General features: G+C 57.4%; 1 protein-coding gene across 2 annotated transcripts in view; it reads right to left on the bottom strand.

The window, feature by feature from the left end:
* ABR (active BCR-related) overlaps positions 1 to 25,651 on the bottom strand; it is a 93,114-nt gene that overhangs the window by 15,440 nt on the left and 52,023 nt on the right. For both annotated transcript variants that reach the window (XM_012657312.1, XM_012657314.1), the window contains exons 14-15: positions 23,398 to 23,495; positions 22,928 to 23,059 (exon numbers count right to left, since the gene is read on the bottom strand). In XM_012657312.1, the coding sequence (XP_012512766.1) occupies positions 22,928 to 23,059; positions 23,398 to 23,495 (230 nt within the window). The remainder of the gene's footprint in view (positions 1 to 22,927; positions 23,060 to 23,397; positions 23,496 to 25,651) is intronic.

Raw genomic sequence — 25,651 nt, forward strand, 5'->3', positions numbered from 1 at the left:
GCATCCACCCGGATGAGGCCACTCTGCCTGGGCTTGCCTCCCCCACCCCCCGAGAACTTTGAAGTCCCCGAGGCCCACATATGGAAGGGGTTCAGCAGCGCAGAGTGAGGCTCTTATTGAAGCCAGGTTAGCCTCTAAACACCCACTGCAACCGGCCCTCCCCAGTGCTCCCGTTCTAGCGGCTCCGCCTGCCCCGCGACCACTACGTGTTTAGCCCCCAGCTGGGCATGGCGGACCCTGAGGAGAAGACAACACTCCAACCTGGGCTGCTCTCGGAGGCCCCCAAGGCCAGGCACACCTCCCCAGGTGGGCCCACCCACCACTACCTTCCCTGACCCAGGCAGCCTAGAGATCTCAGCCCAGAACGAGGTTGCAAACTCACAGCTGGGAAGCTGGGGGCACCACGCAGTAAAGGCAAGGGCAGTGGGTCGCTCTTGAGAAAAGGGACAGGGCAGGGCCCAAGCAGCACGGAGGCAGCCCTCATTAGCTCTGTCCCCAATGGGCAGGGGCCACCGTAGAGGTCAAAGTGCCAGGCAAGAGGCTTTCTGCGGTCCTGACCCAGAAGTTTCACGCTCACTGCTATGGGAAGGCCAAGGGCCTGTAAGACCCCCATGGGCTGAGGCCTCCCTCTGGACTCGCAGTGGTTCAGTGAGACTTATAAAAGTCCCTGTTTGAAACAGACTTTATCCTCCCTGCCCAGGCCAGGAGCCGTTTCCGGCAAAGAGCCTCTGTCAGTGAAAATAAGGGGTGCCGGCAACTCTACCACCTGTGCCGGCTCTGGGGGGCCTCCCCGTGCACGCCTCACCTCCACGCTGCGTCCCACGTTCACCAGACACCATCGTGCCTGTTCCCGTGCACAGTACTTGAGTCTGGGTGCCACACACAGCAAGGCTCCAGATGTCCCCATCTAGGGCACGCATCCCTGACCCTAACCGGCCCCATGACCACCCAGACAACTGGACAACTGAGAAACGGCTACAGGGCTCCATGGGCTCTGGGCGTCCTCCTTGGAGGCCACAAGAGCTTGTATTCTGGCCGAGCTGCCAGGGTCTGAGCACCAGCCTCTCCACTGAGCCACTCATGTGACCTTATCTAGGTCACTCTCGGAGCCTCAGTTTCCTCACGCACAAACCAGTGTGGGTAATAATAGTGCTTACCTCGTAGGTCATCACCTAACTTACGTCAAGGGCTAAGAATACTGCCTGGTACTCAGCATGTGCTCGAAACATATCATCATCACAAAAACTGTGTTTAAACTTTCCAGCGGCTTCCCACTGCACCAGATTAAAGGCCCAACTCCTTGTCATGACCTGCAAGGCCCTCCATCATCTGGCCGCTGCCCCCTTCAGCCTGCGAATCTCTGACACTCTCCACGAGGCCTCCGTCTGCCTCTGAACACACCTGCCTCCGGGTTTTTACCTGGAATGCACTGTCCCCAGATCTTTCATGGCTGAACTCTTCCTGTCATTTAAATCTTAGTTCAAAACTGATCTCCTTAAGCAAGGCTTCTCCCTCCCCTCTAATCCATTACCCAGGTTTATTTTCTTCATAGCATTCATCCGACCTAAAATGACCTTGTTTACTGGCTGACTCCTCCTCTGGATAGGGTCTCGTCTGCCTCGGCACCGCTGGATCCCCAGTGCCCGCGCACCCCGCACGTGGAAGGTGCCCCATCAACATCCGTGGACCAAGTGAACAAACTGGGATATGGGGGGTGGAGACAGCAAAGCCTCCCCTCCAGGGTTCCTTCAGGACAAGGGCCAAGAAGCCCTACCTTCCTGCTGGCCTCCCTTCTCCCGTGTTCACTGAATGGCTGGCATTGGCCCACGGGCAGCCCTGTGACCTCCCTACCCAGACTCTCCCAGCGTGTTGAGTGTTTATGGCTTATGACTAGGAATCTTGAGACACGGCCAGGATCATCATATGAACTGGATTCTAAGAGATCATCCTGCTCAGCTCCTTCATTGTGCTGATGCCAGAGAACCAGAGAGGTGAAGAGATTTCCCCAAGGTCACCCAGCAAGTTAAAGCAGTAGACCCAGGATTAGAAAGACTGAAGCTTCTTGATTCTGACCAGCCTGGTGCCTTCCTCCTCTGGCAACCTGTGCCACACAAGCCTGAGGGCTGGGGGTGCTCCAAGGAGGAGGCCTCCCAGAGCGTGGATGAGGCATTCGGGCATCTGGTGGGAAGGGGCGCTGCGACGTCACTGCTCTGGCTGTGTCCATCTGAGGCAGCAGCCCCGGCTGGGGTCGCTGTCCAGGATAGAGATCATTCTGCTCTCACAGTCTAAACAGGGCTGGGGAGGTCTCTGCAGGGGTCCTGGGTCCCTCCCAGCCTCCCTGCAGAAGCAGTCTGTGAACAGCTCCCACGGCCACTTCCACCTCTCCGAGGCCCATCATGGGGGCCAAGCACAATGGGCCTTAGTGTAAGGCTCACTGGGATCAGAACTGACACTGGTTTTCTCCTGGGGATTGGGCAGGCGGGTCACAGGTGCAAGGGGCTGGCAGAATACAAACACCCTCTTTGCCTCTAGCATGATTTGATAGCAGAAAGGAAGCCAAAAAATAGCACCTGTTGACCAGTCCCCAACAATCTGGGCACTTGGCAAGACCACTCAGTGGAGGGCCGTGTCTTTCCAGACTAGTGTCCCTTGACCAACACCTGGCAACTCCTCTAAACCAGCATCTGCAGTAGTTTCTTCTCGGATGTCTGCCCTCCTGAGCCTTGGGCCATGCTGCCCCTGGATGCTACTGCAGCACTGGGCTTGGGCAGCTCTGGCCTTTCAGGAACCCCCTTGGTTGGCAGGCTCAGCTCTCCTTGGTCCGAGGCCATCCAAAAGCTGGGGCACCAGGCCCAGCACAGCTGACTGGCCAAGCTGTCTGTGCCCCTCCAGGTGCCGAGAAACAGCATCTTGCCAAGTCCGCTTAGGGAAGGGGTTTCTACCTCGGGGTCTGTGGGTCCCTCTGAGACAGCACAGTTCGTGCACGTGGCTAGCCATGTCTGGGTCAGCTCTGTAGCCTCCACCAGGTTCTCAGAGTCGAGGATTCCTGCTCTGTGGACTCAAACAGGCCTCCTGGGAGCCAACTGGGCAGAGAGGCAGGAGACTGTCCATGCGGCCCCAGGAGCAAGGTCTTCTCACTCGAGGGGGTGAGCAAGTGCTGTGGAAATGCTTGAGAGTCACCCTGTCCCTGCTTCCAACCTACCATCTGGCCCGGCTACAGTGGTGGCCCACACAAAGGCCCCGGAGGAAGTGGGCTGGCGTGCGAGCGGGGAAGACACGGACTCAGGCAAACAAGGCGGAGGGCGGCCGGGCAGAGCGGTAGGCAGCCAAGCGCAGGATAGATTTCTATCGCAGAAGGTTCCAAGATCTTCCCTGAAGCCTAGCGCTGGAGTATGAAATAAAGTCAACAAGCCCACGACATATCTGTGTCTTGTACCCAGCGCTTTGCGCCCTCAGTGGCAGGAACAGCCGGTGAATGGCTGAGTGAAACCTCTGGGGACGTGCACATGGTTTGCATAGACGTGGTTTAGGAGAATTGTGAAGTTAAATGACAGATTCTGAGAGGGACTAGGAGCTGTCCTGTGGTGGCAATCAAGTGGACACAGAGGGTCTTCATCCTGAGCCTTTAGCTTCCCCAGACAAGTGGCCCAAAGGGGTCTCTCCATGCTCTCCTTCCATAGGCAGCACCTCTCACCCTTTATACGTGGGGAGCAAACCTCATCACTCTGGGTGGGCCCACTTGGGGTCTCAGCAACACCAGCCTCCAGCTTCTTGAGAGAAGCTCTTTGGGAGGAGCCAACTCCCAGACGCACGTAATACCCCCATGAAGCACAGACAAGGTCACCAGGAACTGTCCTCAACTCTCCTCCACTTGCCTGGCCCCACCAGTCCAGCCTCAGTCCCTACCTCTGGCCCCTACCTGGCCTGGTGTAGGTCAGGGGCAGCTCTGCCTTGGTTGCAGAGCTATATAAGGACCTCAACTGCCCTGCCAGACAAATGCTCCTGGGCTGGCCTCGCTTCAGGGCCCTCGTAACCTCTCTATGGCTCCTGTAAGTGACCCTATTAAAACCTTTGGATGGGCCGGGCGCGGTGGCTCACGCCTGTAATCCTAGCACTCTGGGAGGCCGAGGCGGGCAGATTGTTTGAGCTCAGGAGTTTGAGACCAGCCTGAGCAAGAGCGAGACCCCGTCTCTATCAAAAATAGAAAGAAATTAATTGGACAACTAAAAATATATAGAAAAAATTAGCCGGGCATGGTGGCACATGCCTGTAGTCCCAGCTACCTGGGAGGCTGAGGCAGGAGGATCGCTTGAGCCCAGGAGTTTGAGGTTGCTGTGAGCTAGGCTGACGCCACAGCACTCTAGCCCAGGCAACAGAGTGAGACTCTGTCTCAAAAAAAAAAAAAAAAAAAAAAAAACAAACAAACCTTTGGATGCTTCGGGGGCTAGGAATGGGATTCCTCCCTCAGCCCCTTCCCCTCCAAATTCAACCTAAGAATCTAGAAGCACGAAGGATGGGAGGAAGAGCGAGGCACTGAGCCTGGTCTACTTGAGTGTGATTTGAGGCAAAAAAAAAAAAAAAAAAGAGGAAAAGGAAAGTAGAAATACAAAGTTAAATACCGAGAGCACTGGCTGAACCCACAAACCCAAATGCCACGTGTCTCCTCTGCTAAATGCTTGCACAACAAACCAACTGCCAAGCCAGGAGCTGGAATGAGGCTTCAGCCCTAGAACTCTCCTTGGGGACAAGAACCCAACCATAGGCCCTCTGGGACCCAGAGGAGGGCCCATGAGTGGTCCCTGCCTCTTCTCCCCTGACAATCGGAGACTCCTGGGACCAGAGGCTCCACACTATTTCAAAGGCTTGGTTTTAACACTGGAGGCCTTTCCATCTGAACAGATTCTTCAATCCCAGCCCCAGGTCCCCAGGTGAATCACACTCCTCCTTCCAGCCTTTCATCTTTAGCTAAATGAGAGCAGGAGGGACACAAGTATCTTTCACATCCACAACATCAAACCCTTAGGGCAAAGTTAATGAGGCATTACTGAGGCGACCCCTCCTGCCAGGCTGGGCAGCACCTGGCTCCCTTCCCCTGCCCACCTAAAGCTCCGCCTGAGCCCAGCCCCTCAGCCTGGTAGCGAGCCCGCTGCACTGAAAAGAAGAGGTTAGCACGGCTGGGGGAAGAAGGAAAGAGAACAGCGGGAAGTGGCTTCACGACCCTGCCTGCTCACCCACTAGCTTACTTGCAGTGAGACAGGCACAGCAGGGTGGATATCCCTCTGTCACCCACAATGCAGACCCTGCGTCCATGACACTGACACACTTTGTCACACAGCATGTGTTAGCACACCGAATCACCCACCACGCAGAGCAGCCAAGCGCCAGAGCCACCCCACAGTGGCACTGATGCCAGCCCGCTTAGCAGCCCAGCACCCGGCTGGCCCAGCACCCTTGCCCAGAATCGCCGTCAGACACGGAGCTATCAGACACCGCCAGACGCAAACTCGGCTGAAGAATTCCCAAAGTTGCTTCTTGATATTACCAGCTAGAAATGCACAGGGAAGGGAGAATTGAAAGTTTGGGACTTTAGGGTTTAAAAAGTGTCCCCTACCTGCCAGGCACCTCCCCAAAGGGGCAGGGGAACCAGAAGGGCTCTGTTTGGCCAGCACTGGGTCAGGAACCTACTGGGTCTGTTTCTTGCCAAGCTTGAGGTTTGGAAATGGATGGTGAGCTTTCGGCTGGTGTCTGCCGGCCTCAGCAGGGGCTGGGGAGGGGATGGCTCCATGCTGCCGGGCACAGACAGCTGGCTCAGCACAGAGGGGCTCTGCTGGGCTGGTCCCCAGGGAGGCTGAAGGTGACACGGGGGCCAATGCAGGACAGCTCAAGTTGCTGCCCTGCCCAGCACTTTCCAGGAATGATGTCACCTCGGGGAAGTCAAGTATGCCCCACTGGCAGGAGAGGAAACTAAATAAGGAGCCAATCGGCCCAAGATCACTTCCCCTCTGCAGGTGCCAGGAGCCTCGAAGCTGGCTGGAGAGAGAGCTTGCACAGAGGGTCCTCCTCTAGCTACAGGAGGGCTTTCAAATCCCCAGCACAGACTAGCTGTGTTGTTGCTACCCTGAAGGATGGCCACGGCCCTGGCCAGCCGGGACTGGCACCCTGTGACATTCAAGCAACTGATTTGGTCTCAGAGTTATCAAGTGCTTCCTGTGTGCGAGGCACTGGGTCTGGCTCTTCCTCGGATGCCTGATGCCAGGGCCCGAAGCCAGCCCCAGGGCAGCCTGCCCAGCTGTAGGACAGTCAGCTTCTATCTCCAATTTTAATCCCAGCTCAGGTCTGGGGCTGCAGGCAGGACGGGCAGCCTGCCCCGGCACAGCGTGGTCTGAGCTGCCTGCTGGGTCAGGAACCCCCTGGCACACTGATTGAGTTGCTTGGTGCCCGGCTGGCACTGGGCCAGCAGTCAACTGGGTGGTCCCTGAAGGGGACGCCTACAGCCCCCAGACTCAGCAGCATTGCTACCTCCCCACAACCCTCCCCCCTCCTCCTGGGTGGGGAATGATCCCCCACGCCTGGCACAAAGAAACCCCACATGGCAGACGGTGCTGCAGTGCCCCTCAGCAAAGGGGCAGCCGGCAACGTCCACTGGATGCAGGGAGGTCGGGTCTGGCTGGACACAGAGAGGACACTGAGACCCATGAGCCCCTTGCCCAGTCTGTTCCTATTGCTGCGGTATGGACTCAGAAAGCAGCCAGGCAGAGCGCACTTGCGTAGGAGACAGACTCCCTTTTCCTGAGACAGAGACAGATGCAAGAAAGCCGCCAGGGTAGGGGTAGCAACCGGCATCCAACTTTAAGTTAAGCCACTTACAGCAGATGCACACACACCCCAGCCTCTGTCCTAGGACTGCAGGATCCGGCAGGAGCTGGAAAGGCAGAGGCCGAGAGAGGGGCCCCAGTAGCCCCCAACCCTCCCTCAGTCCTTCTAGCCCAGCCCTCTCAGACCCCTCCAGTCCCCGACTAGCACCTTGTGGCGGAGCAGCTTGCTGCGCACCCGGCCCCAGAGCCGGGCGCCTGTGTTGGGGGGCCGCTTGCTCCCCGGCTCCTCCAGCTGGTCGAGGCAGCAGCGCTCCAGAGGTTTGCACACCGCCTTCAGGCTGCAGTCGGGCTGAGGCAGGACGTCGGTCATGCTGGCGGCCCGGCCGGCGGGGCCAGATCCCAGCGGGGACGCAGGCACGGGCAGTGCTGGAGAGGGACTGTGCGGAGCGTTCGGCCCGGCTGTTACTCGAGCCGGCCGGGGAAGCTCATGGTGCGCGGCCGCCTCCTCCCCTGCACGTCCCTCCCGCCCTCCCCGGAGATTGCAGCCCGCTGTGCCCCAGCAGCCGCCAGGCCCGGCGCACCGCCGCCTCCCCGCGGCCGCCGGCCTCTCCCGCCCGCTAGTCTAGGCTAGGCTTGGGACGCCCCGTGCGTGCGCCACAGGCGGCCGGGCAGCCCCCGCCCCCACCGAAGGAAATGACTCAAAGGAGGCGCTGGAGCTGCCCCTCCAAAAAACCCAACCCCAGGCTTTAACTCTTGGCAAGCTGGCGCTGCTTCTCACCGACTGCGACTCTGTGTCCCTCCCTCCAGCCCCCACTAAAGTTTGACACGCAGCTAAACAAATCCAGTCCCTTCCGGTCCCTGCCCTAACTCCTTCAGCACCGTGCTGCTCCCGGGGGCCGGGGGTACCAAAGAGGCTTGGGGCCAAGCCAGAGGGGCCAGAGCTGGCAGGGGCCAGAGATCCAGGCAGGAGCTGCATTTAGGCCATGAACAGCTGCCCTCCTCCCTTGCAAAGGACTCGCACTGCCCCGGAGCTCTGCTCCCCACCCCAACGCCTGCCCCGAGGCACCTCGCTCAGGGCCAGCTTCGTGGCAGGGCCGCACACTTATGGATGGGCACTCGTGACCCTCCCTTCTGAGGAATGTGAGGGATAAAGAGGATCCCTAGTGTGGCAGTCTCCTGGGCTTTAGCACCCCAGCGGGAATCAGGCCCCTGTGGGTCCCCTCCAGGGACGTGAGCAAAAGCCAAAGATGACACTGGTCATAGATGTCCAGCAAGAGACACTCCTCACATGCCACTTTTAACCACGGCCTGTGCACCTCACCAACAAAGGCTTCTGCTATCAGGGAAAGAGGATGCTGGGGGCAACCGGCCACATGTCTGTGCTGGGCGCCGCGGGACACAGAGTAAGAACTTGTTCTGACCCTCAAGCTAGTGAACATTCTAACTGAAGAGTGAGAAGTGAATTGTTTCTCGAGGTGACATCACAAGTAAGAGTGTGGTATTCAGAGAAAGAAGAAAGGCTGAACCCCAAATGGTTAGAGTACACAAACCAGAGGCGTCCAGGAAGTCACACCACTGCAGAGCTAGGCACACTGTAGGAAGGAAACCAGTGTTTGCACAGCACCGACCGTGGGCCAGGTCTTTCACATATCCAATTGCATTTGTGATATTGGTATTACTGTCCCCATTTTAGAGACGTGAGAACTGGGGTTCAGGGAGGTGAAATTCTCGCTGGAGGTCATGCAGCTGCAAGTGTGACAGGTCCCCTCCAAAGCCATTGGTGCTCACAGCCACCATGCGCTGCCAAAGTGTGGAGGGTGCTTTGGATTCAGGAAAAAGAGCTGAGACGCGACATTTCTTGGCTGTCCCCGGGGCAGGTGGGTCAGGACACAGAGACCTGTTTTTGGCATCCGGAATGTTCCTGCTACGTCTCAACCAGCAGATGGGTTTTAGGATTTTACCTCAGAGCCCTCGGTGTTTTTTGAGCAAGGGGTGGGGTGGCTTTAGCACAGAAAAAGTCAAGAATTGGTTATAGTACAAGCTACCCGTCACTGAGGCTTAGCATGGGAGCGTCACCATGCCGACCGCCTACATACAAGGATTAGCTCACTCAATCCTCCTGGGACTCTACGAAGGAAGCACACCCCCACCATTTTACCTTTGAGGAAACTAAGGACTTTGAGAAATTGAGCACCTTGCCCAAGGCCAGGATGGGTTGGGACACACACGGGGGTCTGGCTAACTGCACAGCCTACGCCCCACCCCTGTGGGACCCTGGTGTGGCAGTATCTGGTCCTGCACTGCCTTCTGCCTGGCTGGTGGAGGTGGGGCCTGCTGGGCCGGAACCAGGGCAGGGTGGCCAGGCCGGCCCACCTTTTCCAGGGCTCCACACTGCACACCCCCTTCTGCACAGCGCACGCAGATGGGGCCGGACTGCCACAGCCACATGGAATCCCGCGTACCTGAGCCGAAGCTGCCCAAAGCCACTGCGGCTAAATGGAGGCTGAGCTACAACAGCTTTGCCAGCACCACCTGAGAGGGAGGGGGAGAGACCGACAGAGGCAAGGGCACACCTGTGTCCCCGGCCCAGCTGAGGCCTGAGTCCCCCTTCCTGACCCATCTCCCACCCGCCACTTCCAGGGCACCTGGGTGCCACCTCTGAAGATAGTCTTCCTCTGGCCCCTCACGGGAAGCGCCTTCCCCACAGCCACAAAACCCCTCTCCTCCAGGAGGGCTCTGCCCCTTCCTCCAGGCTACATTCCTTCATCCCGTTCATTTCATTCAAGAGGTAGTGCAGGAGGGCCTCGCTGTGTGCCTGAGCCTGGGGTGGGGGCTGAGGAATCCCAGAGATGAACCAAAAGCCAGCGTTTGACAAAGCTGCCGGCGCCAGAGAGGACAAATGTGGACGTCCCAGGAGGCAGAAAGGCATTCGGCACATATCAGCTCTGCACCTACTATGCGTCATACCCAGATGGACAAAGCATCGTCTTTGCCCTCAAAACACCCAGTATTACGCCATCAGGACGGCACAGATAAAGTGCTGTGAGTGTCAAGAGGAAGGAGAGGGCCGGGCGTGGTGGCTCACCCCTGTAATCCTAGCACTCTGGGAGGCCGAGGCGGGCGGATTGTTGGAGCTCAGGAGTTCGAAACCAGCCTGAGCAAGAGTGAGACCCCCGTCTCTACTAAAAATGGAAAGAAATTAATCGGACAACTAAAAATATATAGAAAAAATTAGCCAGGGCATGGTGGCACACGCCTGTAGCCCCAGCTACTCGGGAGGCTGAGGCAGAAGGATAGCTTGCGCCCAGGAGTTTGAGGTTGCTGTGAGCTAGGATGACGCCACGCCACTCTAGCCCGGGCAACACAGTGAGACTCTGTCTCAAAAAAAAAAAAAAAAAGAGGAAGGAGAGAACATTTCTAGCTGGAGGGAATCAGGGAAGGCTCCGTGGAGGAGATGGGGTGGCGCAGGGCCCTTGGCACTGTGGGGGAAGGCCATCCACCCCAGCTGGGCCCCAGCTTGACTCCATCCCCTTGGCAAATGCACGGTTGCTAGTTGTGTAACTGGCTGGTGAGGTGCCATCATACTTGGTCATCACGTCGCCTGCTGCAACATGCTTGGCACTGACTGGTTAACTTCAGAACTAGCTCCTAGCTGTCTTTCTAAGGTTCTCTTCCCTCTAGCTGGGTCACATGCCACAGGGTGTGGTCTGGGGGAATGGTGTGCCCCTTCCTGCCGCTGGGTGTGTGGGAGAAGGGGGACAGTATAAACCCTGTTCCCAAAGCCTTACACTTGTCTATCTTAGGAACCCCAGGCCCAACACTTGTCTGGGTAAAGCAAGCTCTCATTGGCTGAGCAATGGCCAACTGGTCTCCATGGTGACATAAGTGCCTTAGCAGATGGGTAGCCGAGTTGGGAAGCTCTTCCCTTGAGATGTGCATCTTTCCCTTCCTCCCCTGGACTGGGGGCCTCCTTTGGGGACAGCACAGATTTGCCTTCTCTTCTTCAAGCCAGACTCACTCCTTGCTGGAATCAATGGTGTAGGGTGGAGGAGGATTTGTGCAAGACAAACGTCCCTGGCAAGTTCCTCAAAAGCAGCAGTCTGACTTCTAGTCCTTCCAAGCCAACCACAGACCCTTCCTCATCTCTGCTGGATGGGCTAGGCTAAGGCGACCCTGGCCCCCCAGGAAGTGACTGCATTCCCTCCTCCCACACGACTTCCATCCCACCACACCTTGCAGAACCTCCTCTGAGGACATGTAGGGGCCCCTTGGTTGGATAAACAGAGCCTGGGTGGTAAGGCCCCCACCAACAGATGTCACTGCCTTAGGAATTAAAAACATTCCTAGAGGATGGTCCCATCCTCCCTCATCCCCTCCCCAGGCTCTCTGCCAGAGGAATGAGAGGGGCTGTCCCTAGGGAGATGTGGGTGGGACCCAGGGTTATACCTAGGGAGGGGACACGCCACCTGGCACAGCTGTGACCGAGGCAAAATCAGGTTAAAGTGATCAGCAGCAGCATCACTGAGGAAAAAGATCAACAGGGAATAATACACATCCTGAGACGTGTGGGTGGGAGAGGGACTGCCACGGCGCTGCCTTGGTGACAGCTGGGGGTAGGGACAGCTTCCAGGCAAATCCTGCAGCCTGTGAACACCAGGAGGAAGGTTCTTTTTCAGAACCTAGGGATACGGCTACAGCTTCTCTGGAATGACCTCCTCTTTCCACTGGAATGACTTTCATCCCCCTCCGGCCCATACTAGAACCCCGATTCCCTGTCTTGTCCTCTACAGCTAAGCCAGGAAAGGGGGTTTCTTTTCTTTTCTTTTGAGACAGAGTCTCCCTCTATTGCTCTGGGTAGAGTGCAGTGGTGTCACTGCAGCCTACCACTCCTGGGCTCAAGTGATCCTCCTTTCTCAGTCTCCCAAGTAGCTGGGACTACAGGTGCACACTGCCACGCCCAGCTACATTTTTAGTTTTTTGGTAAAGACAGGGTCTCGCTCATGTTGCTAAGGCTGGTCTGGAACTCCTGGCCTCAAGCGATCCTTCCGCCTTGGCCTCCCAGAGTGCTAGGATTACAGGCATGAGCCACCATGCCTGGCTGGAAAGGAGGTTTCTGAGCAGCCAGCTAGAGCGAGGCCACAGGCACCCGAGCAGGACAGCCGGGAGCCGGGGTTGGGGGTGGAGAGAGCTGATAGGCCACCCACAGTCCCACGTGCTGGACTGGGAGCCCAAGAGAAGCCTGGCATACAGCTCAGTGTGAGGACCAGAGGGATGTGGCCTGGGTCCACCAAGAACACTTCTTCTCAGCCCCGGCAAAGCATGGCACTGTGGGCCCCAAGGGAGCAGAGCTGGAGGCAAGACGCTGGTGGACAGTGAGGCAGGGCCCAAGGCCACGCGAGCTGGACGGAAGCCTGGGAGTGGGCTGCCCAAAGACAGGCGTGGGGTCCAGGTGGAGAGCGAACCCAGCAGGGCCGTGCGGGTTTGCAAGTTTGGGGAGGATGGCACATCACAGGGACGACAGTGGGGAACTGGGGATGGGAGTGTCCCCGTAACGTGAATGGCTCTGTGGTCCCTGCACTCCTACTGTGTGTTCTCACCGCTTTCTGCACCTACCTTAACCAAAACCTGATTACAAGGGCAGAGGTCTCCCCAGAAAGAGAAACTGAGACCCGTTTACACCTTCCTGTCTGCCCATCCTATACCTCTGAATATGTGCGACATTTGAGACCCGCACTAGGCCCAGGGATGGGAACACCTTGCTCAGTCGCCAAGCAGCTGATGGTAGAGCTGAGCCTAGAAGCCACCTTTTCACTCATTTCCTCATTCATTCATTCATCACTGAACGGATACCCAGCACGTGCCAGGTAGGGAGGCCCTGGATAGCTTGCAGTCTAACTCCGCAGACTGAGTCCCCCAGGTGACTGGTCCCTGCTTGCCAACAGCTGCGCACAGGGGTGGGGGTCACAGCAATCTGACCTCTCAGTCCTAAGTGGCTACTGGTGGTTACACAAAGACACCCAGGCGGGGCCGGGGAACAGTTCCAGCGTGGGCATGAGGTTTATCATGCGCACAACGTCAGGAAAGGCGGCAGACAGGACTCAAAGCTAGTTGCTCCACAGCCCAGATCAAGCCTGCCCAAGGTAACCTGCTGTCCTCCATCTCCCCACAGGCCCGCGCCAGCTTCTGGGGAGTCCAGAGTACGTGCCGTTTCCCACGCAGCTCCAGTCTCCGCCCTGCCTGCCCACCTCGTGCTGGTGTCTCAGGGGTGCTTGGTGCTTCTAGGTGGATAGGAGAGGCTGACACAGCCCAGGAGCCTGTCTGCTGCAGAGCTGTCCTGGCGGCACATCCCTGGCAACCTCTAGCAATTCTCACGGCACATTTAGTCACGGAAAAAAGGGTGGAAAATCCACTTGAGCCTTTGGGAACATCTTGCTTTCTAGAACAAAACCCACCCAGGGACAGAGTAGTCAGAACATGCCTTCCCCACCCCAGGACACAAGTCACAGCCGGGAGCACGCCCACGAAGGAGGGTGGTGTGGTGGGGTCTCCCAGCACCGCCAATGGGCAGAGGACCCCGGGCCGCACACGGAAGGCAGGACTACCTTTGGCAGGAGGGGCTGAAGCCTTAAAGTAGGTCAGGGTCTGCTGAGCCTCTGGCTCTTTCTTCTTCCTCTGCTGTTGAACAAGTCCCTTTTACCCAACTCTGAGCTCAGGGTGGCCAGAGAAAGCCCCGGGGAGCCAGGGAACCGGGGCCAAGTCCTGCCTGGTCACTATGGACTCAGTAGCCACTTTTCCTCTCTGACTCAGTTTCCACACCTGTCAAGTCAGGAGCTTAGACCAGACAATGATCTTCAGTAAATTTTTTTTTTTGCTGAGGACCCTCCCCCAACCCTCCGCCTTTCTAAGTGAAATCTTTCGCGGAAGCCTCCCTGCTCCCTTGCCCCCGCCCCTATGTCAGACAAAAGCAGAGGCAGAAAGCAGAGGCCCTGGCTGAAATGGGGACAGGGGACCTACCTGCTCACACCTCCTTTGTCCACCACCCCCTTGCCTGCCCTGGGGCTCTTCAAGTCCCTCCTGGGAAGTCCCAAGCTCTGCAGCGGGAATCTGCAGCTCCCGATCCTCCCTCCAAGCGACCACAGCTGGAACCCGCAGTTCCTCGTGTGGGCTCAGAGCAGTTCCAACGGTTCTCATGGGAATGCCGCTTCTCTTGCCCACGGCCCACAGCTCTCGGCCCTCGCGCTCCCTCGGGCTGGGGGAAGTGTGGAGGTCGGGGAGGTTAGGGGCTTTTTAAGGAAACTTCCTGGTCCGAGTGCTGGATCCAAAACTCATGTCTTATCTGCACCTCCCTCCCCGCTTTGGGAAAGCGCTGGGCTTCCGCTTGGCTGGTGTGCATCTTTCTCAGCGGCTTTGTAGTGAGATAGCACTTATCTAGTTGGTCAGCCTGGTGCTTCTGGTGTTTTCTGGGTCACCTTGCTTCTCAAGTCACTCTGGGGTTTGCTGCGAAGCCAGTGCAGCTCAGCTCTCGCCTCCCAGGGCACAAGCACACTGCGCCCAGCCCGTGGGCAGGGTGCCCTCACCCAGTGCCACCACTGCCCACACCCTGGTGCCACGGCAAAGGCTGGGCTGGCCGTGAGAGGCCTCTGGGAGTTTGCAGCCGCCGCAGGCTTGAGGGAGGCCAGCAGAGTCCAGCCGAGGGGAACCCCTCACTGGTATGGTGTTCACCGCAGCCTCGGCCCTAGCTGAGTGCCCTGGAAATCCGCTAAGTCCTGCTCTCTAAGCTTTCAGAAAAAATCAAAAGTGGGACCACCCTAGGGACCAGTTTTTTGGATCCCCAGGAGAATAAAGTAACAGTCTGTGCCTGCAGGGACGTTAGCTGCTTACTGAGTGCATCTCCGTGGCTCGTTTAATGCCCATAGGCTTGGGAGGATGTGCTCTGGAGAGTCACCCAAGGGTAGCCAGCTGGGGTCAAACCGAGTCTTCTGCCTCTGAGTCTGGGAGCCCCCCCATCCCAGAGCTGAGAGGAGAGCTCCCTTCTTTGGGTTTGTTGAGAGGCTGGACGTTCTCAGGGCCTGGATGAATCCATTCCCAAGGTCCTCCCTGGACCGACTTCTCTGCTAGTCGTCCCTCTCTCAGAGGCAGGTCTGGTGGAGTGGGCACCACCCTGGCTCCCGCGGTGGCATTCCTAAGTGGGGGACGGGGGGAGGGAGGGAGGCTCACATCTCCATCTGCTCCCTATTGCATGCTTCCTGTCTCCAGAACCCACTGGGCAGAGTCCAGGCTCCCCAAATCAGGAACACCTGGGAGACAGAGGTGGCCCAGCAGGGACGAGAGGAGAGAGTGTGCGCTGCATGTCTGGAAAAGCTTTGGACACAGGGCAGGCAATCTCGCGGGACCCGCCCCTGGCTTTTCCGCTACTCTCCAAGTATAATGAGGTGTCCAGAACTGCCTTGAAGAGTGACAGCAGGTGGGACGCCAGCCGGATGGCAAATGGGTCTGAAGCAGCTAGGGAGGGTGGGGCCGGGGTGGGACAATGGCTCCAGCTCCCTGGTCCCCGGGAGGAGGTGGTATCTGAGGCAGGGAGCAGAGCCAAGCCTGGTCCCCTCCTCTCCTGTCCCATGTGCCTCCAGGCTGGCACAGTGGTGGGGATGGCGGCAAAGGAAGAGCCCCACGTGGGCTGGCTCTGAGGGCAGCAGGGACGCAGAACGCCTGGCCCAGGTGGGGGCAGGGGAGGGGGCCGTCTTCCAGGGAAGGGCTGCTCCAGTGTCCCCGGACAGGGAGCTGCCTGGGGCCATAAGTGTTCCAGGTGGGGGCCTGCAGGGCAGGGGTGGCGGCATGAGAGGGAAAGGCTTGCTTTCCACAGCCCACTCTGCCCTCCATTCCAGGCAAACCAAGGCCTCCTCCAGGTGCCAGGGGCCCAGCTGTGGTCGGTGTGGCCCCTAAACGAGGCCCTGAAGGTCGGATGGAAGAAGGCGTCAAGGACCACATTAATGGCTTTCTGTCTTCATCCAGGAGGGGCTCACTCAGGCATCACCCATGAAGAATCGGAATGGGTCAAAGCTGGAAGGGGCTCTGGGTCCCCTAGGCCAAGGTCCCCAGAGCCCAGGCTTAAAGCTGGCCCGTGGGACCCTCAGGCAGAGTCAAACGGGGACAACAGACCCTTAAGGGGCCTGGGGAGGGAACGGGGTGGGGAGCCCTTGACTCCTGCCCTAGCAGCCTCTTGACCCACGCTTGCTCCAAGTTTCTTCATGCTCCGCAGAGTAATTGAAACCAGAAGCTGCTCCCCAGCCGCTGACAAAGGCCCCTTGTTCCCCAGCTCCTCACTCACTCTGCACTCCGGGCCTGACTGTACCGTGCCAGGCTGAGAGCCGCTGGGGGGAAGAGCCTGGAGCTGCGGGTTGGGGTCACAGCAGGCAGTGAGGGGCCAACCTTGACTTCCCCACCCACTCTGAGGTCAGTCTGTCAAAGCCAGGTCAGACTCCGTCAGCCTAAGAAAACAGATGCAGCCTCAGCCAAAGGCCCAAACACAGGGAACCACTCGCAGGTGACAGCCTTTAGGCGGGGGCTGCAGGACAAGCCACACCCAGAATCCCTGCAGGGAGGTGGCAAACAGGGTCCCTGAACCTGCCACTCAGGGCAAAGGGCCCTCATCATTAAGTGAGTACTGTGCCAGGCTGTCAGGGCCTTCACGGACTCTCACATTCAGCCCTCAGTAAAGCCCATTTCCCAGGTGAGGAAACTGAGGCTGAGAGAGGCACAGTAACTCATCCTGTTCTCCCAACTACCGAGTAGGGAAAGCCAGACTCCAAGCCCAGATCTGCCCGGCCCCAGCCTCAAAGCCCCTCTAACTGGGCTGAGTGATCAAGATTCCCTTCTGTTTTCTTCACCAGACGTGAGGTCCTGCCCATTCTTTGTACCCACAGCACGGTGCCTGCCATTTAGAGGGCGCTCATTAAACAGAAACGAATGAATAAACTAGGGGAAGCAGGACACGCATGTCACAGCCCCGGCCACTTCTAGGTACATTTGATCTTTTGAGCCACATGAGCCAGTAATGCAGGTAGAGTGGGAACTGTTATCTCCATTTAATAGATGAAGAAACTGAGGCTCCAAGAGGTCAAGGGACCAGGAACTGGTCTGAGCCTTTGTCCAGCGCTCTTCCCACAGCATCAGGGTGACTGTATTCCACATTCGATGCTTCTAAACCACGGACCAGGGGAGGACAGACAGGAGACCCAAGGGAAGAAGGGGCAAGGAGCCAGGGACGCCTAAAGGCTAGGGGCCCAACTCTTTTCTCCCACTATACAAGGTTACTGGTGAGCAGTCATGGCCTGGGGGCACGAGGCCTTGCTCTCTGTTACAGCTGAGAGTAATGAACACATCGAGTGGGGGCAGACCCCGGGTCTGGGGAGAGGGAGGCTATGCAGCCTCTTTTTCTCACCTACAAGCAAGATCTTAGGGGAAACCACCCAAACGTCCATGGATGGATGGATGGATAAATGCACGTGGTACGTATACACGATGAAGTTCTTCAGCCTCGAAAAGGAAGGAGGAAATTCTGACACCTGCTACAACATGGATGAAGCTTGAGGACATCATGCTAAGTGCAGTAAGCCAGTCACAAAAGGACAAATATTGTCTGATCTATTTATATAAGGTTCCCAGAGTAGTCAAAGTCACAGAGACAGAAAGTAGAGGGTGGTGACCGGAAGCTGGGGAGTCATGACTTAGTGGATGTGGGGCTTCAGTTGGGGAAGATGAAAAAGTTCTGGACATGGGTAGTGGTGATGGCGACACAACAATGTGAATTTATCTAATGCCACTGAGCTGCACACCTAAAAATGAGTAAAGTGGTGAATTTTATGTTATGTATATTTTACTACAATTTTTTAAAAAAGAATATATATTAAGAGAGCCTAGATATTGTCAGGTTTGCCAATCTGGGCTCTGTGGATGTTCCCAGTCCTGAAGGCAGGGGACAGGCCTTCATAACCTCCTCTCGAGCATCATTTATAATAGCTCTGATCTCGCACAAGCTTCCAAGGGCCAGGTCAAGAATGTCAAAGGGGTCGCCCCCGGCCCTTGCCCTCCAGCCCTGTCCCCTTCAGACACAGGCTCCGAGCCCCAGAAGGGAAGGGGATGGAGGGGGCTTCCCACTGGGCCTCTACTTTCAATCAGGGCTGAGGGTGAGTAACCACCCCAGGCATCGAGACAGCTGGAGCTTATTCCTGGGCTGGATCCCTGCCCCTTCCAACCCAGGGTCTTGAGCACTCCTGTGCCCAGGGACGGCTGCCCTGGAAGGCTTATGGGAAAGTCAAGCTGCCTCCCATGCAGGGGGAACAGAGACAGGAACGCGCTGACTCCAGGCTTGCAGGTGAGCTAGGGAATGGGGGGCAGCGGAGCAGGGAGGCGGGGGCAGAAGGGCTCCTCTGGCTTAGGTAGTCTGGGGTCAGAGGCAGGAGCTGAGCTGTGGGGCCCTGAGGGGAAGCTGTCTCCTCTGGCCCAGCCAGCCAAGAAGGGCTGGACCCTGGGAATATGCTAATCACCAATGGGTAGGTCCCAGTTGGGAACAGCACATCTGGAGCCTGGAGCAGCGTGGCTGGAAATAGACTAGGATAAACATACACGAGTCCCCTGGGACCAGGGAGCCAAGGCAGACTAAGGGGGCCTCCTGGCTGAGCTGTTACCCTGGCCTGGCCGGGATGAGCACGGGGCAGCAAAGAAGAGGTGGATGTGGGGTGGCCTGCACGGCAAGTCTAGAGGAAAAGGCTCCTTAGGTTTGGAAAAGGAACGGAGCACCCCTGAGCCTGGAAGGGCAGACCTCGGCCAAGCTGGTGGGGACTTTCACTAAATTTGCAGTGACAAAGGACAGACCCCAGAGTCACAGACGGCCATGCAAGCCTGTCCCCACCTCGCATCTATGAGCACCTCCCTCCACTCATTTGCCCTGTACCTGACCAAGCCTGACCAGCCTGGGATCGGGCCCCTGAGTTGCGTGATCGAGCCCTCACGCAACCACTAACGAACTCTGCGACTGTGGCCACAGCACTCACCCTTTCTGGTCTTGGTTTCCTTCTCCTCCAAAAGCAGATGGATGAAATGCCCTCTAGGATGCCTGGTCTAAAGCCCACACTAACCTCTTCATTTATTCATTCCTTTAACCTCCCTCCTACCTGCGATGCTTGCGGCAGGCTAGGTCCTTCATTTCCTGGGCCGCTCCCTGCGCATTCCTCCCTCCCTGCCCTGGCCACGCGGGTCCGACCCCCGGACGCCCACCCCCTCCTCTCTGCTGATCCAGAGCCTGCCCACCTGGCTAGAATAACACAAAGCCCTAAAACGGCAATTACTGTGCTGGCCATTGTATCAGATGGTTTATATAAGGCATATAAAGCACTTTTGACAATGTATCAAAAAAGGTATTTATAAAGACTGGCAGACCTACAGCCCTAGAAAAAAGGAGGTGGATGACAATAGCACATGAAATAGGAAAAAATACAAAATGCTCACTGTGATTAAAACTATAAAACAGTGTATATACCCAAGGAAGGGAAAAGGCACTAAGTAAAGTGGCTGTTTCAGAGGAGTGGGAGTAGGGATGGTTTGTGATTACGTTTCAAGTCTCTTTACCATTATTGCAATTTTCTTCCTAACGTAAATATTGCTTTTGGAATTAAAACAACCCAGTGCTTCCAAATCTCTCCTCCTGGAAGCCTTCCTAACTCCAGTCCACGGTCCCTCCCTTCTTTTGATTCCGTTTCCATTTTATGACTTACGGGACAGTGGGAGGCAGTCGAGCACCTAGAGATGGGCTCTGGAGCCAGCTGCCAGCCTGGCTCAAGTCCTGGCTGCATGGCCTTGGACAGGCGCCTTGACCCCTCGGTGCCCAGCTCTCTCATCTTTACAATTGTGATAACATTCTACCCCAGGGTCCTGTGCAGATCCCCTGAGATAGCAGATGGAAGCGTCTAGCACGGTGCTGGGCTCACCCCAAGCTCTGACGTCATCATCGTTACTGCTACATCTAGCACCATTCTCCGGCGGCTGGGCACATACGGATACGCTTGCCTTTCCAATGTGACAGTGGGCGCCTCGGAGACTAGGATCCTGGCACCTCTCACTCCGCAGATGCACAGTGAGTCAGTCTCCCCTACGCCCCGCTGTTGCTCTTTTCCTTGCGTGCTCATTCTACTTCCTCCCAGGCACCAGGCAAAGGAAGCTGTGGGCCCCCCTTATGCCGTAAAGCAGGGTCCTGGCGTGGAACATCACCCCGGCTCCTTCTGCAGACCACCAACCCTGCCGGGGCCCTGGCTGGGAGATTTCCTGATGAAGGCCTGAGACCAGGGACACGGCACAGAAGAGTGAGCATGGCCTCCCTGCACACTGTCAGCAGAGATGCCCTGGCCACAGTACTCAACTTCAGTGCCTCAGTGTCCTCATCTGCCAAATGGGGAGGACACGATTATTCTTTTCCTTGAGGAACTGTTTCGAGGATCACATGAGACCACACTTGGGAATGGGCCTCTGACAACTGCCAGACACACACGTTAGTGATCAGTGCTGCCATTTGTCTGTCACTACATGCTGCTCCCATGTGCCGCCCCCAGCTGCTGCTGCAGATTCCCTGCCCCCACTGCCACATTGGGAGCCTCGTCGTCGCAGGAGCAAATGCCTGCAGCTTAGGCAACCTCTGGACAGGCTGAGTGGGCGGGTCTTGGAGAGAAAGGGGGACAACAGAGACAGGCCTTCTTCCCCCTGCCTTTCCTTCAGGTCACCCGAACATCCCCGAGGACTCAGTGCTACCTCAAGACCACCTTTAGCTCCATCCTCAGCACCTGCGGGAGAGGAGCAGGGCTAAGTTCCAGAGGCTGATGGCAGGCAGGGACATGAGACGCAGCTGTGGGGACAGACTGTTCCAGGGCTCTCTGGGGCTGGCCACGTGGGAAAGACTGGTGCAGACTCTCCACCCAGCCTGGCCATCCTTGGTGGCCCTGAGGGCAGTCACGGGGCAAGACTTTATAAGCCATGACACCCCCCCGGGGGAAGGACAGCCCCTCCGCCTCTCTGATCCATAGAAGGCTGGTCAGATGCCCTGTAGCTGAGGGCCAGGGGCTGTGCCTTGCAGAGCTGAGTGCCGGGAGACTTCAAAGGCCTCCAGAGGGCTCTGGCTCTGAACTGCCCGCTCACAGGCCCCGGTCAGCTGGCAGCAGGAAGGTTTGTGTTTCTTTTAATATCAACTCCCAGGCATTTAACATTCCTCGAAGCTTAAACACAGAAACATTTTCCTTACCAGACTGGGCTTTCTGCTCTGCCAAACATAACCTGGCTTCCTCCCCTTCCCCCACTGCCTCCATCTGCTCCTGTCTCCAAGATGTAATGATTTATGGTGTGTCTCCCCTGGGGTTTGTACAGCTGAGGAGGAGGAAAGCGACAGGGCTGAAGTCCAGGTGGGAGAATGCTGCCTTCGGGCCCTGGGGGCCGAGTTCTCGAGGGGTTGGGGCCATAGCGCCCACAGAGCTGGCTGCTCTCGGTATCCTCTTTAACTCCTTCATTTCCCAGCTACCAGTGGTCCAGGGAATGTGGCAGCTGGTCATGTCTCTTGGTTGGGCGTCTCCTGGGGCTGGATGGGCCAGCCCGGAACCCCTTCCCTGCCTGCCCCTCTGGCCTGGCCCAAAGACATAGAGACAGGGCTCCTACCACTAATCCCTGCAGAGAGCAGGTTCTAGGGACTGAGTTTAGAGAGCACTCTCTCAACCCCCATTTCCTAAATAATGAAGGACTTACAGTTGCCTAGCAGCACTGTTTCCCTGGTGACGGTGCTGAGGAACGGGGTGCAGGTCCCACAGCATCAGGAAGGGACAAGCTCAGGAACATGGGGTGACACGAGGCAGATGGCTGGGCCCCCACCAAATGGTGCCATCCCTGCTGTTCAAACACCGGAGTCTGAGATAGGTGGGAGTGCGGGAGACCCACATGGGTCCCAGGAAGCAATGCCACCAAGGACACCCAGTTAGGAGCCAGATATCAAACTCTGCAGCCTCAACAATGCATCAGAGAACAAATTCTTCTTGCAAAAAAGCATCGTCCAGCTCCCTTTGTAGACGGGGCTATCCCAGCCTGCACCCAGACCGTGTCTGGGGCAACTGTTGAGAAGCCCAAAGCACTCGATGCCCATGGCTCAATCCCAGTACGTACAGTTATTGTTTCCCTTCATTTCATGGTCACAGAATCTACCCACAAGCCGGGCCCCTTGTGTCATAAGTAGGAGGCCACACGAGGTGCCAGGCAGGAGTATGGATGGCTCCATGCTGAATGTCACCACTGCTACCCTCCTCACCCCAGCCCTATCCTTCCCTCCCTAAGCCTAGTTCTTTTGACGGGCAAGTGAAGAGCAGCCCATCTTCAAAACTGGCAGAATATTCCAGAAGCACGGGCTATAAACAAGGGCCTTCTCCCTACACGCAATTCTAGGGAACCGAGAAACACAGCTGAGGCACAGGTGCTCTTAACCTGACCGAGGACCTCTCTGGGCCTCTGCCAGTACCCAGAGAGCCCACCGTGAGCCGATGACTCCCAACTCAGGTAAGGTCCAGCAACCCTAGCAACGAGTCAGAGACCAGCCCCCCAGCCAGCTCCTAAGCCCTTCTGGTGGAACGGCAAACGCCTGGGCCACGTGCCCACTCCGGTCCCACGCCTATGGCAGACACTGCTCATCAACACAGCACTCCTCCCCTGCTCACAGACACAGCCTCAGCATCCTTCTCAACACAGCATTCCAGGAAAAGCCACCCCGAGACGAAGCATGAAGGTTGGGATGTGCGAACAAAGGAAGCTGCTCGTCATCCTCCAGTCCAGCCTGCGGAGGTGTGGACGCACACGATCCACCTGAGCCAGGTATGGACGCCAGAGGAACCGGCACACGCGGGTTTCTGGGGTTACCGTCAGACACTGTCTCTAGCAGTGAGAACCACCTTCCTGGAGAGCTTTTCTCAAACCAGCTTTAAACCGAGTCACAAAAGGCCAGGCACCTTGACCAAGACGAGAGAGAAGGACTCCTCTCAGCTGGCACCACCTCCTGGCAGCTCTCCGAGCCCTGCCTCGGTGCCCCGGACGCTCACCTGGATCTGCCCTTTGCCCATGATCTTGTCCACGATCTCGTTGTTGTCCTTGTTGACCTTGGTCTTGTCGTAGCACTTGTCGTAGCACAGGATCCTCAGGGACTGGGAGCCCTCCAGTTCGATCTCAAACTCCTGGGGGAAGACGGGACAAGAGGTCTCGAACCTCCAGAGCAGGGAGACACGGCTTCCCTGCAGGTGCAGGCCTCAACTCTGCAAGGGGTGGGTGGGCAGGGCCCAAGAGGACCACATCACAAGACGTGGCGGGGCACTCTCATTTCCCGGAGCTCCCAGAGGCCTGCACATCACTGATGAAACGGAGTTTGGGCTGAAACTGCTAGTGTCCCACACCCACGGACACAGAGCTGGCCCAACCACAGGCTTGGCCATCCCCGGCAGACCAGAGGAGGCGGTGGGCACACTCGGTGACAAACTCAGGGGTCCCTGCAGGGACACCAGCCCCCTCCACTCACCTCATCCCACTTGGGCTCTGTTGTGTCCCGGAACACCCTAGTTTTGGCTTTGCTGACAAAATAGCCAAAGGAATCCACCTCCAGGGTACAGTACAGGTCTGCAGGGGAAGGACAGATAGAGACACACTGAGCGAGGCCCCTGAGGCCCAGGAGTGGGCCAGGGTGGGGCTGCTGGTGGTGAGGGGCTCAGGAGGGAGGGGGACGACACACCTGTCCCTCCCAGCTCCCCACGGGGTGGCATCTTGGCACTCTCCTCCCGCAGCCCTGCGCCTCCTGGCTCCTCCTCCTTCCCCGCCCTCTTCTCAGGTGGCTCTGGCCCTCCCCTCCTCGTCCCACTCCAGCCACACTTGACACCTCCTCCCTCGGCGGTGCCTCCCACAAGGTCTTCCCTCAACACGCTGACTGAAGGAGCCCCCCCAGCCCCCATTGCTCCTCCCAGAGTTTCTCAACAGGGGCGTCATGGGTGTTTGAGGTGGGGGCATTTAGTAACCCTGGCCTCCGGTCTGCATGCCTGCAGTAACCGTGACTGTGATGACCAACAATGCCGCCACATTCCCGGGCTCAGCCTGCTGTTGTTTTAGCTTTAACTGAAGTGATTTCTATGTGTGTCACAGTCTCTCTTCCCTCCACCGTGTGAATGTCGCTGGGAGAAGCCCTGGGTTTTCTTACCCACCAGGGTACCCCTGGTACCAAGATCAGGGCTTGGTACACAGTAGGCACACAGCAAATGCTTGTGGGACAAATGAATGAAGCTCTTACCACCACCCCAGTGCTTTGGGCAACAGAGCAGGGCTCCCCCTAGCGTTTCCATCGGGAACCTTGGCCTTGGGCTGAACAGCTTCTCCTCTCTATCCGGGAACCTGGAGACCACAGCACTGGTGGTGCCCCAGGCACTCTGCAAATCTGCACATTCCCTCTGGGGCTCAGACCCTGGCAGCCCTCCCACCTCCATGGGCACTGCCAAGCCTATTTCCCAGGGTGCTGCTGGTTGGGGGGGATGTCTTTGAGACACTGCAGCCAACCCTCTGTGGCATGAGCCAGGGGGCAGGGGGCAGGGGGCAGGGGCCAGAGGATGGATGCACGGCTCAGGCCACCTCTCTGATCGGCCCCAGGAGCAGCCCAGCCCTCCTAGGGAAAGGGGAGTAGAGCTTGCCCCCGCGAGGTCTCTGGGCGCAGTATCAGAACACGCAAGCACGTAGCACAGATTAGCAGGTGGACAGTGCTAGAGGCCTGTGCACACGGCCTCTGCCAGATCAGGGAGCAGGTCTGTGTGGCCGAGAGATGGAAGATCGCGAAGTGCCATCGGCACCGACTGATTTTAGTGTGAATGAAGCCTCCATCAGGGGACAGGGGATAGCTCACAAAGTGAGGGCTTTGGAGTCAGACTGTCTGGGTTCAAATCCTGGCTCTGCACAAATCTAACTTCTCTGCCTTAGCTCTCACAACAGGAACAATGAAGCTGCCTGCACCCTAGGCCCGACTGTCCAGACACAATGAGTTTACTAGGACAAGAAGCTATGGTTGAAGATAACCCCTGAGACAGAATGAACATCTGAGTGGGTCAGGGGGTGGGAAGAAGGAGGTAAAGACAGTCTGGAGGGAAGGAGAGATTTGGTAGCAGCTCATCCTGTTTCTTATCACCTGACCCAGTTTGGGAGGCAAAACACCTGCTCCACCCCAATGGGCCTGCTCTCTGAGGGCCACCCAGCCAACAGGAAGCAGGAGATGGAGGAGGGATGAGACATCTGGACACCTTGGAGGTGGGAGCGCCTGGTGCAGACTCGGTGTGTGCAACAGCCCTGTGGAGTTTGTTAACCAGGAAGATTCCTGAGTAGCAGCCCCCAAGGAAGGGCATTCTGTGGGTTCAGGGAGGGTTCGCGAAGCATCCATGCTAATAAGCAGCCTGGTGATGAGCGCGGTGGTCCCGGCCAGACTTTGAGAAATGCTCTCACAGGAAGAGCTTGGTCTTTGGTGTCAGAAGACAGGGATTCTACGGCACCGCCTACTGCCTGTGCAAAGGTCCCTTGAGCCCTCTGAGCCTCAGCTTCCTCGTGTGGAAATTGGGAATGGTACCAGTGACCTCAGAGGGAAGCCAGAGGATCAGAGCAGATGACGAGTCTGAAAAGGCTTTGAACATGCCCAGGCACTGTCCCCATGCTGCTCGTGTTCTCGTTTTCTCCGGGTACACAGTAGGTACTCTGTAAATTAACCACTTCAGCATTTCCGAGCCCCTATTCATCCAAGAATAAAGAAG

Source organism: Propithecus coquereli, unplaced genomic scaffold (assembly GCF_000956105.1).
Source record: "Propithecus coquereli isolate 6110/MARCELLA unplaced genomic scaffold, Pcoq_1.0 Scaffold536, whole genome shotgun sequence".
Lineage (NCBI taxonomy): Eukaryota > Metazoa > Chordata > Mammalia > Primates > Indriidae > Propithecus > Propithecus coquereli.